We start from the raw sequence: 15,675 nt of genomic DNA, 5'->3' as shown, positions 1-15,675 counted from the left end.
GGAAGTGTGGTTCAGGGAGGGAAGTAGTGACATGGCTTCCTCTATACTGCCAGCATGTGTGTGCGTATGTGTGAGAGCGAGAGTGTGTGTGTGTGTGTGTGTGTGTGTGTGTATGTGTGTGTGTGTTATCACTATGGACTATTGCCAGGCAGCCACCACACACCACAATACAGTACACCTCAATGTCTACGCAGTCAGACCAACGGTGTTGCGGTGTGGCAAAGGCAGAGAGGTGCGAGGACGGGAAGACACTGAGAGCCTTGTGAGGTTAACCCCCTTGAGAGATGTAGGTGTTAAAGCATCTGAAAGGGATAGGCCTCATGGAGGGATTGGCTTCGAGTCATCCGCTGGGTTTGTAAACAATGGATACGATTATTGCAGTTGTCATTAATCCTGCCACCGGCGGGGAAACTTGGATCTCTCTATTGGCTGCGCCGGTGTGTAACCAATCAATAAGCACTAATAGCTAATTTGCTAACATGCGGTGGAAATAGGGATCTCAATCATTCCAATTACAAATGATTTTTATTTTTATTTTTTCAAGTATTTAATTTATTATCCTCTGTCTCTCTGGCTGCGCCAGTGCTGTATTGAAGGGGACACTATCATCAATTCTTCGAAAGTCGGCAAAGTCAGCCCATGTGACGGTCCTAATGCTCTGCCCACTTCTCAATGAATTAGGTCCAATTAGGCACCGTCGGACAGCGGTTGGACTCCCCTCGTGGAGAAAACGAAGGAAGTCAACACCAGTCCCTTTACATTAAAAAAAGGCTTCTCGTGAAAACTGGGGTTTTCACGAGCGATAAGTTGTCATACAAATAATCGCAATTAACAATTGAATTGACTTTTTTGTTAATTTTATGCCACTATCATGACTGTAATAATACAGAAGTGCAGAAAAGAGATCAACTGAACATTCAAACATAAAAATTGGGTAGTTCATTTGCTTCAAGCCAACTGATGTAAACTCACCAATTCACATTTAATTTACTGCATTTCCAGCATCGGTTTGAAATTTCCACTCAATTTGGATGGAATGATAAGGTAACTTTATTTTTTGTTTCGTGTGTTTTTAATGTTTGCTTGTATGTTGTTTGAAACACTGTATTGCTTCTAGCGTGGCCAGGGCGCCCTCAAAAAAGAGACTTGTAATCTCAATGGCTTACCTGGCTCAATAAAGGGTTAATGAAAAACAAATTACAACATGATTGCGGAAACATTTTTACAAAACCACGGTCGGCTCAAATAATTGCGATCAGGCGATTATGTAATAATTGGGATGGCCACAATTGAGAGCCACACCGGTGCTTACCCTGCTGCAGCACCTGTGTGAAAAGGCTCATCGCGTGTTAAATGAGTCCTTAATAGGATGAACTGATATCGATTAGTTAGTTTTAGTCCATAATGAGGCGGCATGAAACTAATATGAAAAACAGACGATAGCGAAATATGAGAAAAAAAAAGCTTTGGGGCAAAGCTTCATGTAGGGCGTCTGAAGCCAGCTGAATCTCGCACAATGTGCAGTGTGTTTGTGTGTGTGTGTGTGTGTGTGACTGTGTGTGTGTGTGTGTATGTTTTCCAATTGTAGTGGTGGAAGAGAGGGCAGCACACCCATGCTGGTCATATTAGCCCGTAATGGCCACCATCAAGCCAGATAACAATAATTGGGGGGTGGGGGTAATAAGTGCTTGGCAATCCATCTGGTCTCCCATAATGGTCGTCACCTGCTGAACATGACGCTGAGCCATATTTCCACCGGCCAAAAAAAAAAATGAAGGCTGTAATCGAATACCGCAGGATGTAATTGAAAACAAATCAGCACGGCAGGGCGAGGAAGTTTAAGTGAGCAGATGGTAATTAGTACCAGTGTGATCTGACCATCAGATTGGGGCCCCGGCTCACCATGACGCTCTGTGTCAGCCAGGGCCCACGTGAACTTTTAACTTGTGTTTGGCAGATGCAATGCTCACTTTGCACAAAGATAAACTTTCTCTCTTCGCTTCTGAATAACTCCCCCTCTTAGCATTCCCCTTTTCAAGAACATCCGATGATTCAGATGCGTCGCCATTCCTTTAGCAGGCACGAGGTGGCATCTTGATGAGATGTAAAAAATAAATAAATAAATAAATAAGTAAAAGGAGGAAAAAGAAAATCACAGGTTCCGTGCGAAAAACACAAAATTGTGTGTAATGATTTATTCTCACCAAGGTCAAACCGAGAGCACTTGGAATAAAAACATCTTCCATCTTGGCTGTCAGGGCAAGCGCTAAAAACCCATGCCGGCCAATCAGATTTCAATAGCAACCGGAGCATCTCATCTGTTACGCCTCTTCCGTAATCCCTTTCGATCATTATGATTGTTTTACAAGATTCAAGATTCAAGGTTTATTTGCCACATACATATACATACATTCATACATATATTCAGTGAAATGTCATTGTGGGCTTGTTTCTGAAGACAGTGGCAGTTTTTCTGGCGAAGGGCGAAGGGCGCCGGGTTAAAAGTCAGGGGATTTGGGTCAAGTCGCCCGAGGGATGGGTAGCGTATTCAGTGTCAGCACTTAAAAAAGACAAGCCTTGTACCATCTGCGAGGTCCCTTGGCCCTCGTGTAAAACTACACTTGTGACGGCGTAGCTGTCAGGGTCCAGAGCCTGCTGATAGATTGGATTGCTGGCACCTAACAAGCAATTTGTCTCCGGCCTAAACGGCCAATTGAGGGGGCCAGATGCACGTCAATACGTGTGTCAATATCTGGCCGGGGGACCATCTGTACGAGCTACAGATAGGGTCCGGAGGGAAAATAGTTAGAGTGGTGGGTTGAACCCGAGCGGGAGACCCCAGTTATTCCAAATGACCCAATCTCACGTTACTGCACCCTTAACCTCATTTGAATATTTGCTACCACCGCCAAGATCTGCACCCACGGAGGCTCCACCCCGGAGGTGGTAACTATAGCTTCTATTGTATATTATACCACAACATAAGTATATCATTGGACTGGGTAGAGAAAGGCTATTATTTTTTCAAATTTTCCCATTATTTTGTAAACCTTAAAGTTGACACCGAGCTGCAGCTCAAGAGTGACCAGCTAGTGAAAGAAAAATATTTAGAATTTACACTTTTTTGCGACATACACCATCGAATTTACACGCAGCATTTGCTATAAAGACATGTTTCTCGAAACATCCCTTACATTGCACTACATCTCACCATGTTTTATATAACTGTCAGTATGAACAATGCAGATTGTTCAATGAACATAAGATCGTTGCAACATTTTTACCATCATATAATTTGGTTCATGACTACAATCACATACAATCATCTCTATCTGTGTCCATCTAAGTCTATGTTGAATATAATGTATTTTAAAGAGTAGTACAAGTCTCCAAAGGCTTTTTAGACTAGCTAGGGTCATGGGAACAATAGTAAATGCCAGTGACTCATTTTACTCGACTGGTGGACTTGTTTTTTAAAGGAGAGCTCTGTAAAAAGTATTTACTATAGAGAGGAGCTCAGTAAAAGGTTTAAAACAGCCTTGAAAGCCATTGTAGTCACCTCCAAACTGGGCCTGGCAATTTACTAACAGCTAAATCCCAATTTTGTCACTTTGGTGGAAAAAATAAAAAAACTGCAAATATTTTTTATTAATTCCCTCAGAAATAGTCAACGGAGTAGTAAAATCATTGGATGATAGTAAAGGACAATCAAGGAGCTTCATCAGGAGTACACAATGGAAACCGCAGAATAAGTAATGGATCTTCCAACAGAACCCTTAAATTATCACTTTGAGACTCTACCATTAGCAGGAAGATTGAGGGTCTTTACTTTACTTTTTGCCGGCATGTGTAAGGTTGCTGAATAAAACAGAAAACCAACAGGTAACTACTCTTTAAGTTCCATATGGAAATGGAGTTATTCTACTCTATTGTGTTCTATTCTATTCTTTGGGCATATCAACCGAACTCTCACAGCTGTTTACCGTGACTGAGGGAAGGAATGAGCAGCTTCAAACAACTCCAATTAGGTCTTGTTTGGGTGTGGGGTCATCTCCAATTGAGTCGTCCTTGCTTCAGGACAGGCCACACACACACCTGAATCACTCAGGTTTCTTGAGAGGCCCGTGAAGCCCATAACACCCTCCAAAACACCAGCCCCGCCCCCAAATTGATCACTTTGTGCTTCGCCCCTACTTGTCCCACTGATCTGTTTCTCCTTATAATTATGTCCTAATGAATTCCCTGCATTCCGTCACAAGCTATAAACAGAGAAGAGAGGGTGCTGGCCCAGTTTGGGCATGTCTTTCAAGAGGATTTTTCTGTGTAGGCTCGGTTATATTTTGTTTTTTAAATGTGACCACATTTCCAGAAGGTGGGTGTGGATTAGTAGAGTACTTAGCCTTTAAGTATATTAAGGATATAGTGTTTGTATATAACAGTATAATGTATGGAACAAAAGAATGCACTGGCCACATTTGGCGACTGTTCTATATCTCCATTATGGGAGTGGAATTACACTGAAAGAAAGATATTTCTATTTTGGTCAAATGGCTTCTCAGAAGGTTTGGGGTTTTTTTTAGAAACAAATGGCCGATAGTCAGGTGTCTTGGAAGGCTTTGGAGTAGAAGAGAGATAAAGGCAGTGGCTTGCAGAGGGTCAGAATAGGTCCAGCAGATTCCAGCGGCTCTGCTGAGAAGGATGCTAATTACTACCTACAGCGGCAGCGCAAAACAGACATTGGGGTTATTTACCACTGACGTTGGGTATGTTCCTGGCTGCCTTGGCTGTGGTGCAGGCCCCGTGAGTACCAGCACTTTTGCAAACAATGTCATGCGCTCCGTTAAAAAGAATGCTCAAATGGATTTATAGCTGGGGGTTATTTACAGTTGCTTACAATGCTCACTTTAGCCTCCCCAACACATACAAAGACACACACACACACACACACACACACACACACACACACACACACACACACACACACACACACACACACACACACACACACACACACACACACACACACACACACACACAGGCAAACTCCCTACCGAGCTGCCTAGCAACCTTTTAATTATTGAGTTTCAATCGAACAGGTCAGAGCCAGGAGGTATGTTGCATTGAAATTATTGAAAGAAAATCTGAGAATCATCCCTTTTGCATCAGCATTTCTGTCTGTCTGTCTGCGTGTGTGTGTGTGCGTGTGGATGTGCGTACGTGTGTGTGTGTGTGTGTTTGTATCTAAGCAAAAGATTTTCCATTCCAGCCAGATTGTTTGTGGTAAGCAGTCCCTGTCCCTGTGCTTTATCCATTAAGGGCACTAGTCTGGCGATAGGCATCTTAATGCATCACTGTAGCCAAAAAGCACAGTAAATCCAAATGCACTCCAACTGACCTGGCTCACAGGGTACCTACCCACCTAGCCACAAACCCAGTCACACACACGCGTGAGCCTATTTGGTTCTGCAACATGAAAACCACTGTTTGCACGAAGTGGAGTGACAAGAAGCTGATTGGTGCGGATTGGAATGTGCATGCCGACCGGGTTGTTCCATCCTGCCCCTCGCACCAGGTCATAAAAAATAAAAAAACTGGACAGAACATCACAGGTTTGGGGAAGCCAAGGAAGGAGCAATAGGTACCAGAAAAATCCTAGGTCAGTTATGGATCCCACGTAGGGGAATTTCAGGCATGAATGGGGAACACGAGATACAGAGTGAGCAGATTAAGCACTATATTTACAATATATACAATACATTAAAAGAAAAATGAAAACAAGATAACGAACAGCAAAAGAGCCAAGAGGGGAAAAGAGAGAAATGGACTTGCCAGGAGTTTGATGTGTTTGAAAAATTGCATCCCTGATGCAATGTCTTGCCTTACAGCCATGCATTCAACGTCTAGAACTAACATCTAGGACCAATCCAATCCATGGATGTTACTGAACGGTATGACCTTAAACTGCCAGTTTCTTGGTGGGTTTTTGAATATCAGCGAAAATCTCAGACACCGATACCCTAATTTAGCCATTATCTATTTCACTGCCTCCTTAGTAGCCCTGGAAAGCAGAGCCCTCGTCTGATCGGGCCTCTCGTGATTCTCGCACACCAAGATCCCATCAAGCGAAAGGGAAGAGAAAGGCCTTAATGAGTGTAGCGGGTTGGGCTGGGGGGAACTGGGTCGAAAAGTGCACGATGATAAATCAGCTATTCAAAAAGGCGAAAAGGAGCTGGAGGGCATGGACTGTGTGTGTGTGTGTGTGTGTGTGTGTGTGTGTGTGTGTGTGTGTATGTGTATGTGTGTGCGTGCGCGCGCATGCGCGTGTGTGTGTGTATGACTAATGGCAAGTCCATTGGAAAGAGAGAGACAGAGGAACAGAAAGGAAAGAGACTATTTGCTTCTACAGGTCCTGAACGACTCCAAGACACCCACCCACCCGTCCTCTTTCCCCGCCTCACTGGTCGAGGCAAACCGCCGCCAGTTGAGCGGAACAAGAAGCCTTTCAGCCTGGGAGCATCATGGCGGGGCCGCTCTAATTAGCGGTTGTTAGCCTGCTTCTAAGTGCAATGACAGGCCATACCCCCCCTCCCCCAAACCACCACCTCCAACCCTATTCCATCACTCTCCCCCACCCTCTCTTCCGTCCCTTATGGTGATTGGAATAATGCTGTGATGAGAAAGAGGCGCTGCTTCCATGTCGACCATAAGGAAGAATTATGCGGAAAGTCTGAGAAACCTTCATGATATCCTTGCTCGGAATTCTATTAGTATTAATCTTCTTGCCATTTTTGGGCTAAAAGTATCCGAAACACGGCAACCGCAGTAAGCACAGACATGGTTGAGGTCTCGTTGGAACCGGGACGTTTCTCAAATATTGTGGTTCAAGCTTGAACAATATCAATGTAGATTTGGAGCAGGAATTAGTGACAAACCGTTGCAAATTTACAGGAAGTTGAAGAACATGTCCCATGTTAAATAAGTCCGGTCCTCTGGTTGCTTGTTCGCATTTGGAGTGCAGACTTGTTTGCGACGACAGGTCGGAGGAGCCGATGTTGCATTCAACGTGAACTCAGAAAATTGGAACTCACGCTGCATTTCACAGACAAGCAACTATTAACAACCATGGCTACAGAATGCTATGTGTGATGGCGGCGGTCTTGTGTTCCAAAAACAAAAATATAAGAGAGAAAAAGTGACTGTGGACCCGTTCAGGTGTAGATCACATCGTTTGGAACAGGAAGGCGTCATAGGAATTAGGCAGGAAAATACAAAAAATTCTGACATGCTAGACCTGTTGTCGGGGTGGTCACCGATTATGTCACAGTACACGGGGTAAAGATGCCCGTTTGCCGCTCCAGACGTTCATATTTGGGCCCGACACTGGAAATTTGTTGGCCACGACAAAATCCGGTAAATAATTGGGCTGAATTTCTGTAGTCTAATCCCGGCATTACAGAAACTTGGAGAACCCTTCTACTTACACAACTAAACTGGACCCTGTGTTTTCCTGCCTGCAGCTTTATTTAGGGGTCCAGCCCGCCCACCCCTACTGTAATTGTATGGCAGCAGCTTATTGTTATTGTAAAAGGTCTGTCTTGTAAGAGGTCTGTCTGTCTTTGTCTTGTCTTGTTTGAACCACGCTGTCACAAAGACCTCGTGGTTGAAGTTAGTAAAGCTAGAAACACGGCTAAGGTGTCGTTCAAACAGCTATATAACAAGGATCTTGTGGTTTGAAATCTTGAATGAAATCTTAAATATAATCCAAATCGATCCACATACGGAGCAGATATACAGTAAGCGAAAAATCGAACAAATTTGACCTGAAATATTCAGTTGGTCTGGTTAACTGACACGTCACATGTGTCGTTCGAAATTGAACGAGATGAGATTTACAGTAAGACGCATTATGATGTCATCATATTATTTACTATTATTATTTACTACTATTACTACTAATGTACCGATTCCGATTGAGAATGTCCAGTTGGACCGTGTCCAGGGTGCGGAATGGACCGAGTCATTCTGTACTTCTGTTCTATGTTACCAAACAATTTACATCGATTTACATGTATATTTATATAGCTTCTTACCTTAAATATGTGTTTGATTAATATTTTAATTCCGTGGTCCACATAACTTTGCCGGATTAATGAAAAATACAGTAAACAGTTATCCACTGTTCGTTATCCAGGGTTCGTCACGGCGTTCACTGGAAAGCACTGAGATGTGCAACTGAGTGAGGCATTTCTAATAGAAATACCACTACGTTTTTCGTATTTCATGGAAACGCAACTTACTGAAAATGTAAAGTAAGTAAGGTAAAGAAAACTCAACGAAACTTTACAAATACATTACGTAATTTCCACTGTTATCGTAAACCTACATGAATACGTCATAATTGACTTATAACAGACGTTGAAGACGAATCTTCAATGCATTCAAGGTAAGATAAGAATGATAAGATATAGTTGAAAATAAAAAAGAAATGACTTTGTTTGTAATTCGCGTCATCTATAAACATGTTCCTACAAACTTTAATGACAAGGCAGAAAGTGTTTGTAATATTAACAAATTATTCCATAATAAATATTGAATTCCATTCAATATTATTGTTGAAGTTGCATAAATTTTGTCTGCATTACAATATGGACAAACAAGTGATTCAACTGAATTTTCAAACTGTACATTATTAACAGAATAAGTACAATAAAGTAGTAATTACAAATAAATGTATTTATATATTTTTTAAATCAAATATATTTATTATTATTGTTATGAAAAGTAATTACTGAAGTTGTTTTTGTCATTGTTACAGATGCCATAAAATAGCAGAAAATATATGACAATAAAGACTCTAACTGACTGACTATTTTGAACAATTATTTAGAATTGACCTATTTTCATAATGCCTCACGGAAATGCTTCATACTTGATGCCATGAAAGTTGCATACATGAAATTCCAAGAATGGAATTACGTTACGTTTATATGTCCAGGTCACTCTGAAGGTCAGTCACGATATTGCAAAATAAACTATGGACGCTGATGATGTTTGTACGTTTAGTCAATTGTGATGCATTTCACATAACGCAAATAGCTGTAATACGTACCTAACCAAATAAGCTGGACCCCGTGCTGCCTGCAGCTATATTTACTATTATTATTGGTAGCAGTAGTAAAGTATAGTAGTAGTAGTAGATCAACACAGATCTCAATATAATGAGTGAAACTGGCATGTTAAAGAACCCAACTGTGGTTCTTTACATTGAACTATACAGTAGTGTGACATGAGGCCAGACCCAATGAATAGCTTTCCGAAAAATCCTAAAATTGTGTGCCACGTTCACACAATGTCTTGTTTCATGACATAGATAAAACCCAGCCCTACTTCCTCACCCTGGCTTAAGCCGTCTTCAACGACCCCCCCATTAGTTGACCGTCATAAAACACAATTAAACATGTTACGCTCCAGAAATCACAGGGTTGGAATTTTCTGAAAGCTGCCGTCACAATCCACCTCAAAGCGCACTCTGCACTTCGCAGGCGGAATCTGCTTTCCGCTCCACCCGCCCACCATTAACGTTGGGAGAGGATAAGGGAAAAGAGAGCAGAAGAGAGGGAGAAAGGATGATAGGCGGTATGTATGTGCATGTTTGTGTGTGTGTGTGTGTGTGTTAAAGTGAAGAGTGTACAATTAACGTGCCACGCGTCCTATGGGTGGGGTGCCAGATGGCCACTCAAATGCTCATTAAATAAGACCAAATCCAAGCCAACCCAAAGAAAGGAAAGGGGAGAAAAGAACGCGCAGCGTCGGAGACGTGCCCAACTCCCGAGAAAGCCTGAGGGCGCACTCAGAAATGCATTAAAATATGTATACAAGCTGTTTTCCCCGTTTCTCCCCGCCAGACGTGTTCCATCTGGGGCCTTGACTCCGCAGTCTGCAGGTGTTGTGACTCGACCCTATCATTAACCCCCGCCCCCCCGCCCCCCCGCCCCTGGCCTCTTAGCCTTACCCGCATATTTTGCCCCACCCCTCTAGTCTCTCTCTCTCTCTCTCTCTCTCTCTCTCTCTCTCTCTCTCTCTCTCTCTCCCTCGTTCTCTTCCTTGCAAACCTGAGAGCCAGAGTAAGTACTCTGATCCAGCCCTAATCCCCAGCCGTGCTGCTGAAGAGCCGTACAGTTTGGGAGCCCGAATGATTGGCAGCTCGTAATCCGCAGCGATTGTCCGCGTCCGCATGTCATACACAGAGGTGCCGAGCGCGGTTTTGCGGGAGGGTGGGCGTTCGTGCTCCTCCTCAGCAGCACCTCGACGGCTCAACGCCTCTAATCAGTGCGCCGCTCCGGGGGAACAATGGAGCCGTTCTTCAGTACGAAGCCTTAAAGGCGGTCCGACATCCATATCTGGAACACGACCGTCCTTGACATTTTTAGACTCTCCTCTGCAGAGCGGATAATGCGCCAGGGTTGGGCTGGAGGACAGAAACATCTATTGATTTAAGTATCAGCATTATATGCTTGATTTCGGGATTCAATTTTGAAAACGCCACGCGGGCAGCTGAATCGATATTGACGTCGCCTGTATTTTTTGTATTAATCTGCCTTATTTTCTTCAATGCGTTTATTTGCACAGACCTTGTGCGCGGCAAATAAGGAGAAACACACGTATCTCCGGGAACGAGTTATGTTTTTCAAATTGTTTTTGCTTTGTTTTCGCTTACAAGGCCATGATGATCAGTGATACCCTTCACACCATTGTTCCTTAAAAGCTTATTGGAATTTTACCAATCAACACACAGAAAAACATTCAGCCATAACAATTTCACAGAATTGTCATCAGATTTATTTTGCCGTGTTATATACATTTATGGACATTTGTGTAATATTTTTGAAGGCTGTGTTTTAAACCAATGGTTGCCAGTCCCTAGTCTAGTGAAAACCGTGAACCTAAACCACAATTGCAATCAATTTTAACGTCAAAATGCAATACCTATGAAGCCGAATGCACGAATACTGACTGAGTTGGTAGGTATTCATTGTGACAGTGTGCCATTGGGGGGCTGCAGGGTTCGTTCCAGTACCCAGCCCTGTAATAATCCACCTAGATCCCCAAACACCACCCGCAGGCCTTCACCCTTGGGTAAAAGCATGTTTTAGGATTAGTCATTTGAATGTTGAACTTGGGCACGCCGGCCGAAATGCTATGTAAACACAGAGGCTGTTAATGGTTAATGCGACAGTCACAGTTGGCCCTGAGCTGTTCGAGAAAGGCATCCAGGGACGGCGGACTCAGGTTGAGGCCCTGACTTCAGGGCTAAAGTCAGACAGCGACTGACACGCACACACACACACACTCGCACACACGCACACACACACACACACACACAGACACACACACACACACGCACACACATTTTGACATTGTTCAACATAAGATCCCTCGCATTCCAGCAGCGTTTGCTCAGCTATCCCATAACGTCTACAAGGAAATGCTGGCAACATTCGTAGATCCGGATTCACCTTTAACGGCACACTGACCACTTCCGGAAAAAAAAAGGCAAGAGGATCTCTCCTCTCACGAGAGAGAGCGAGACAGAGGGGCTCTGGGAACGGCTGCCAACAAGTCCTGGATATTTCTCATTTTAAAGGTTAGCGGCGAAAAGCTGTCAGACAAGTGCCGTCCTGTCTCATTAGCATGTCTGTTCGCTCCTTCCCCGTCTGTTGAGAATGACAAGACTGTTGAGTCCACCTCGCATCTCTCTCTCTCTCTCTCTCTTGCGCTCTCTAGCCCGAGGAAACAATGGATGTTGACAAAAGAAAGAGACAGATTGAGGGAGAGAGAAAGAGAGAGAGAGAGAGCGAGAGAGAGAGAGCGAGAGAGAGAGAGAGAGAGAGAGAGAGGGGAAAAAATAAAAAAACAACATAAAGCAGGCAGAGTTTCAACATTGCCAAAGTTGGGCTGGAGGGATGTGGCACACTCTGAAAAAACAGGCCTTGTTGCACAGTTCAATGTGAACACACACACACACACACACACACACACACACACACACAATAACACACACACACACACACACACACACACACACACACACACACACACACACACACACACACACACACACACACACGGAAGACAGAATGCTGAACAGGTGGCTGGAAGCGAAACAGGCCTGGCTCTGCTGCTCTGTCTACTCTTCCCAGACATACCCCGATCACCAGGAGCAGGGGGGAAGCTTATGGGTGAGGACGGGTCAAACAAACCCTTCTGACCTCCCTAGGCGAGGGTAGAAGTGTGTGCAGCGCGCAGGGGGGGTCTCTTTGAAATACCCCCATCCGCACCCCCCCCCCCCCCCCGCCCGCTTCCCCCCGCACTGGCTGTTTTTACCTTAACTGCCTCCGACCGCTCCCCCTGAAAATAAAAGGGTAATTTTAGGCCATTATCAATGTCACCTCTTCAGGTTCTGCAGGCTGCCGGGAGGAGCAGAGCTGTTCTCCAGTGCCCAGAGGTTGATATTTCTACACCACGACGGAGATTGAAGAGGGGGGGATCCAGACAGAAAAAACGTTAAAAGAGATTGAGCAAAAGGCAATGGGAAAGCCAAGAAGGGGTTGTGGAATGTGATTTTTCAAAAAAAGGGCCGCCGGGAAAAAAAAGTACGATTTGCCGCTCACATGATACAGAGACGGCTGCTTTGAAACTAACCGTAAATTATATTATTTGCAAATCAGTTGTTTAGGTGTTCAGTCGATGCGACTGATTGCAGAAGCGAGGAATGTCTGATTCACACAAACGTAAGATCATGAGAGCGAAACAAATTAAATGATCTCTTCTTATTTCACTATAGGCAGAGCTTCACGGCTCTGGAACCACTTGTGGCTGCTACTGTATGTGCAAATGTGAGTATTTTACAGTGGTCACAATAGGCAGTTCAGTACATAAGCGTATGCTGTACGCTGACGACATTTTACTGATGGAATCTGAACCACTGAGGTCAATTCCAGCCTTCCTTAATTCTTTCTCAAAGCTCTCTGGATATAAAGTGAACTGGTCAAAATGTGAAGCACTCCCGTTGACCTCGTACTGCCCGACATTGCTGTTCTGAGCAAATTAAAATTGTGAAAAAACCTCACTCTTCTTGTCCTTAGGGGGCAAAGGGAATGCATTGAAGGTGAACTGCCTACCGACAGCAGGATAAATGATCTTCTTCGGTCATTCCCGAGCCATTTTGATGGAATATGCGTGACATTTTTTTGTGACACGGGAAGCGTCCATGGATGTGTTTTGGAAAAGCTCTAACTTCCGGAAAATAAGGAGGGACTCGGGCTGCTTAACATGCTGTTCTACCACTATGCCTTTAGTAACAGACGCCTAGCTCAGTGGGTATTACTCCCAGATAGAGCTCCCCCGGGTTAGAGATAGAAAAGGGTATAGGTCATAGCTCATCTACAGGATACATGGGGGAACATATGTGAAACCTTCAATTTAAACACATCTTAACTCAGAATCTCAAATTATTTGATAAGATCGTGCTAGATTTTGACCTTCCCTGGTCTAGGTCTGGCAATTTTTACAACAAAACATTTGCTTAAGCAGTTCTTCCCGATATTGCCCCCTCAAAACTCTGATATTCTTGCTGCTATCACTATGATATATGGAAGGTCATGAGGATTCATATTTATTATTCAAAGATTTTTTCTTTGACCGGGCCTTGGCCACATTTAATCCTTGCCCCGTGAGACTGCCCGGTCAGTCATCCAGCGTGTCCACAAACGCATCGCTGAAATCTGGGAGGACAATTTTGAATTCAGCCCAAGGTTGCAGATACTGGTGATGCACTGCTGGTTGTGCCCACTGCAGCTCCTCCGACTGGATCTTGATGACCATGGGCAAACAGATCTTCATAAGAGGGTGGAAGACACTGGGGAGCCCGTCTCTCCAGGACTGGTTCACAGAAGTAGGGAAAGTAGCTGCATATGAGCAGAAATCTTGAGCTGATAAAGGGAATTAAATGTAGGAAAATGGGGAAAGATATTGGGGAAAGATAAACAAGTCCGAGCATCTCTCTCCTACCTCGTCCATCACACCGTGCAAATTTCAATATACAGTCGGTGGAAGAGGTTTGTTAGGAAAGACAGTATTTCACAGTTCCTAAAAAAATACCTTTATCATGTTTTTCTTTTTCTATTTTCTGGGACAAATAATGTTGATGCTACCCTGCACTGTGGTGTCCTGGAGCCCAGCAGTGCCTTATTCTCCCCCCAAAAAAGAGAAGGTGAATAACAGCGTGCAAAACACCCAAAACACACAAACATACGCGTGCACACATACACACATACACACACACACGCACACACACGCACACACCCGCACACACACGCACACATACCAACTAGCTACTGCTTCTCCTCCCATATCTCTCCCTCTCCATTTTAGTAGAGATAAATTGTCAATGGTGAACAGAATTTTATATCACCACCCCCTTCCCCCTCTGCATACACACTAATCAACCACACACACATACACAAACAAGGCCCCCACTCAGTCTCCGTTTGCATAAACATCCTGATAGGCTGCCACTTGGCCTCTCTGTGGCCCCCACCGTGGCTGCAGCTGGGGGATGATGGAGGGGGATGACGAGGGAGTTTGGAAGGCGGGGGTGTTTGTGTGCGTGTGTGTGTGTGTGTGTGTGTGTGTGTGTGTGTGTGTGTGTGTGTGTGTGTGTGTGGCGGGGGGGGGCAGTGGAGAGGTTGACGCTAATTCATTCTATAATGGAGAATGCCTCTACATCGCAACAGAAACTGCTATGGCACCGGCACGTCTGGGGGGGGACGAAGCACAATGGCCGTCAGCGAGGAGCGACGCCACGCTCAGCGTTCCTGTGTGACGACACACACCAGCAGCACAAAAAAAAAAAAAAAAAGGAATGACAGCACAGCGAAAGCAAGCATAAACAAATTAATGCCTAATTGCCTATAATTACTTATTACCCATAAAATTCTTCGGCGGCATTAGCAGGGATTGGGGAGAGAGGGAGAGAGGGAGAGAGAGAGCGAGGGAAAGAGAGGGAGAGAAAGAGAGAGAGAGCTGGAGAGAGAGAGAGAAGCAGACAGTGGCTCATGTTTGCCGTTGCTCATGTTTGTGAATATTTATTTCTTTTTCATCGTTTGAACGTATTTATTAATTTGTATACAGTATTTCGAGCCGGGGAGGGAACTCAAATACGGCAATTAAGCCCGAGGGGGAAGAAGAAGGGGGAGGGGGGAGAGGGGGGGAGGTAAAGAAGTGAAATTGCAGTGGGGGAGAGAGGGGTCATCAAATAGATAGATAGAGAGAGAGAGAGAGAGAGAGAGAGAGAGAGAGAGAGAGAGAGAGAGAGAGAGAAAGTGCTCATACGGTTTATCAGAGAGGGTTTTGGATAGTATCTGGTATGCCAGGTGAAGCTCTCCAGCATAAGGTGCGGGAGGAGAAACTCTCAAGAAGGCTCGTCTGACGGGGGAGATGGATGACGGGGGAGTTTGAGACAGAAAGGGAGAGTGAGGGTGAGAGAGCACGGGAGAAAGAGAGAGAGAGAGAGAGAGAGAGAGAGAGAGAGAGAGAGAGAGAGAGAGAGAGGGAAAGAAACTAAGCAGTGTTCTGCGGTGGACGGGCACTTCATCATCTGGCAGCCTGTAGATC

General features: G+C 44.5%; 1 protein-coding gene across 1 annotated transcript in view; it reads right to left on the bottom strand.

Annotated features, from left to right (window-relative positions):
• Nucleotides 1-14,079, bottom strand: part of LOC307239870 (CD166 antigen homolog) — a gene marked incomplete at its 5' end in the record, with an annotated part of 46,781 nt that extends 32,702 nt beyond the window's left edge. The window contains 3 exons of the mRNA XM_080013449.1: nt 12,450-12,515; nt 13,853-13,941; nt 14,071-14,079. Coding sequence (XP_079869575.1) covers nt 12,450-12,515; nt 13,853-13,941; nt 14,071-14,079 — 164 coding nt within the window. The remainder of the gene's footprint in view (nt 1-12,449; nt 12,516-13,852; nt 13,942-14,070) is intronic.
• Between the last annotated feature and the right edge of the window lie 1,596 nt (nt 14,080-15,675).

Source organism: Zeus faber, assembly GCF_960531495.2.
Source record: "Zeus faber genome assembly, chromosome: 14".
Classification (NCBI taxonomy): domain Eukaryota; kingdom Metazoa; phylum Chordata; class Actinopteri; order Zeiformes; family Zeidae; genus Zeus; species Zeus faber.
The sequence above is the reverse complement of the archived record's forward strand: the minus strand, read 5'-3'. Positions and strand labels throughout refer to the sequence as shown.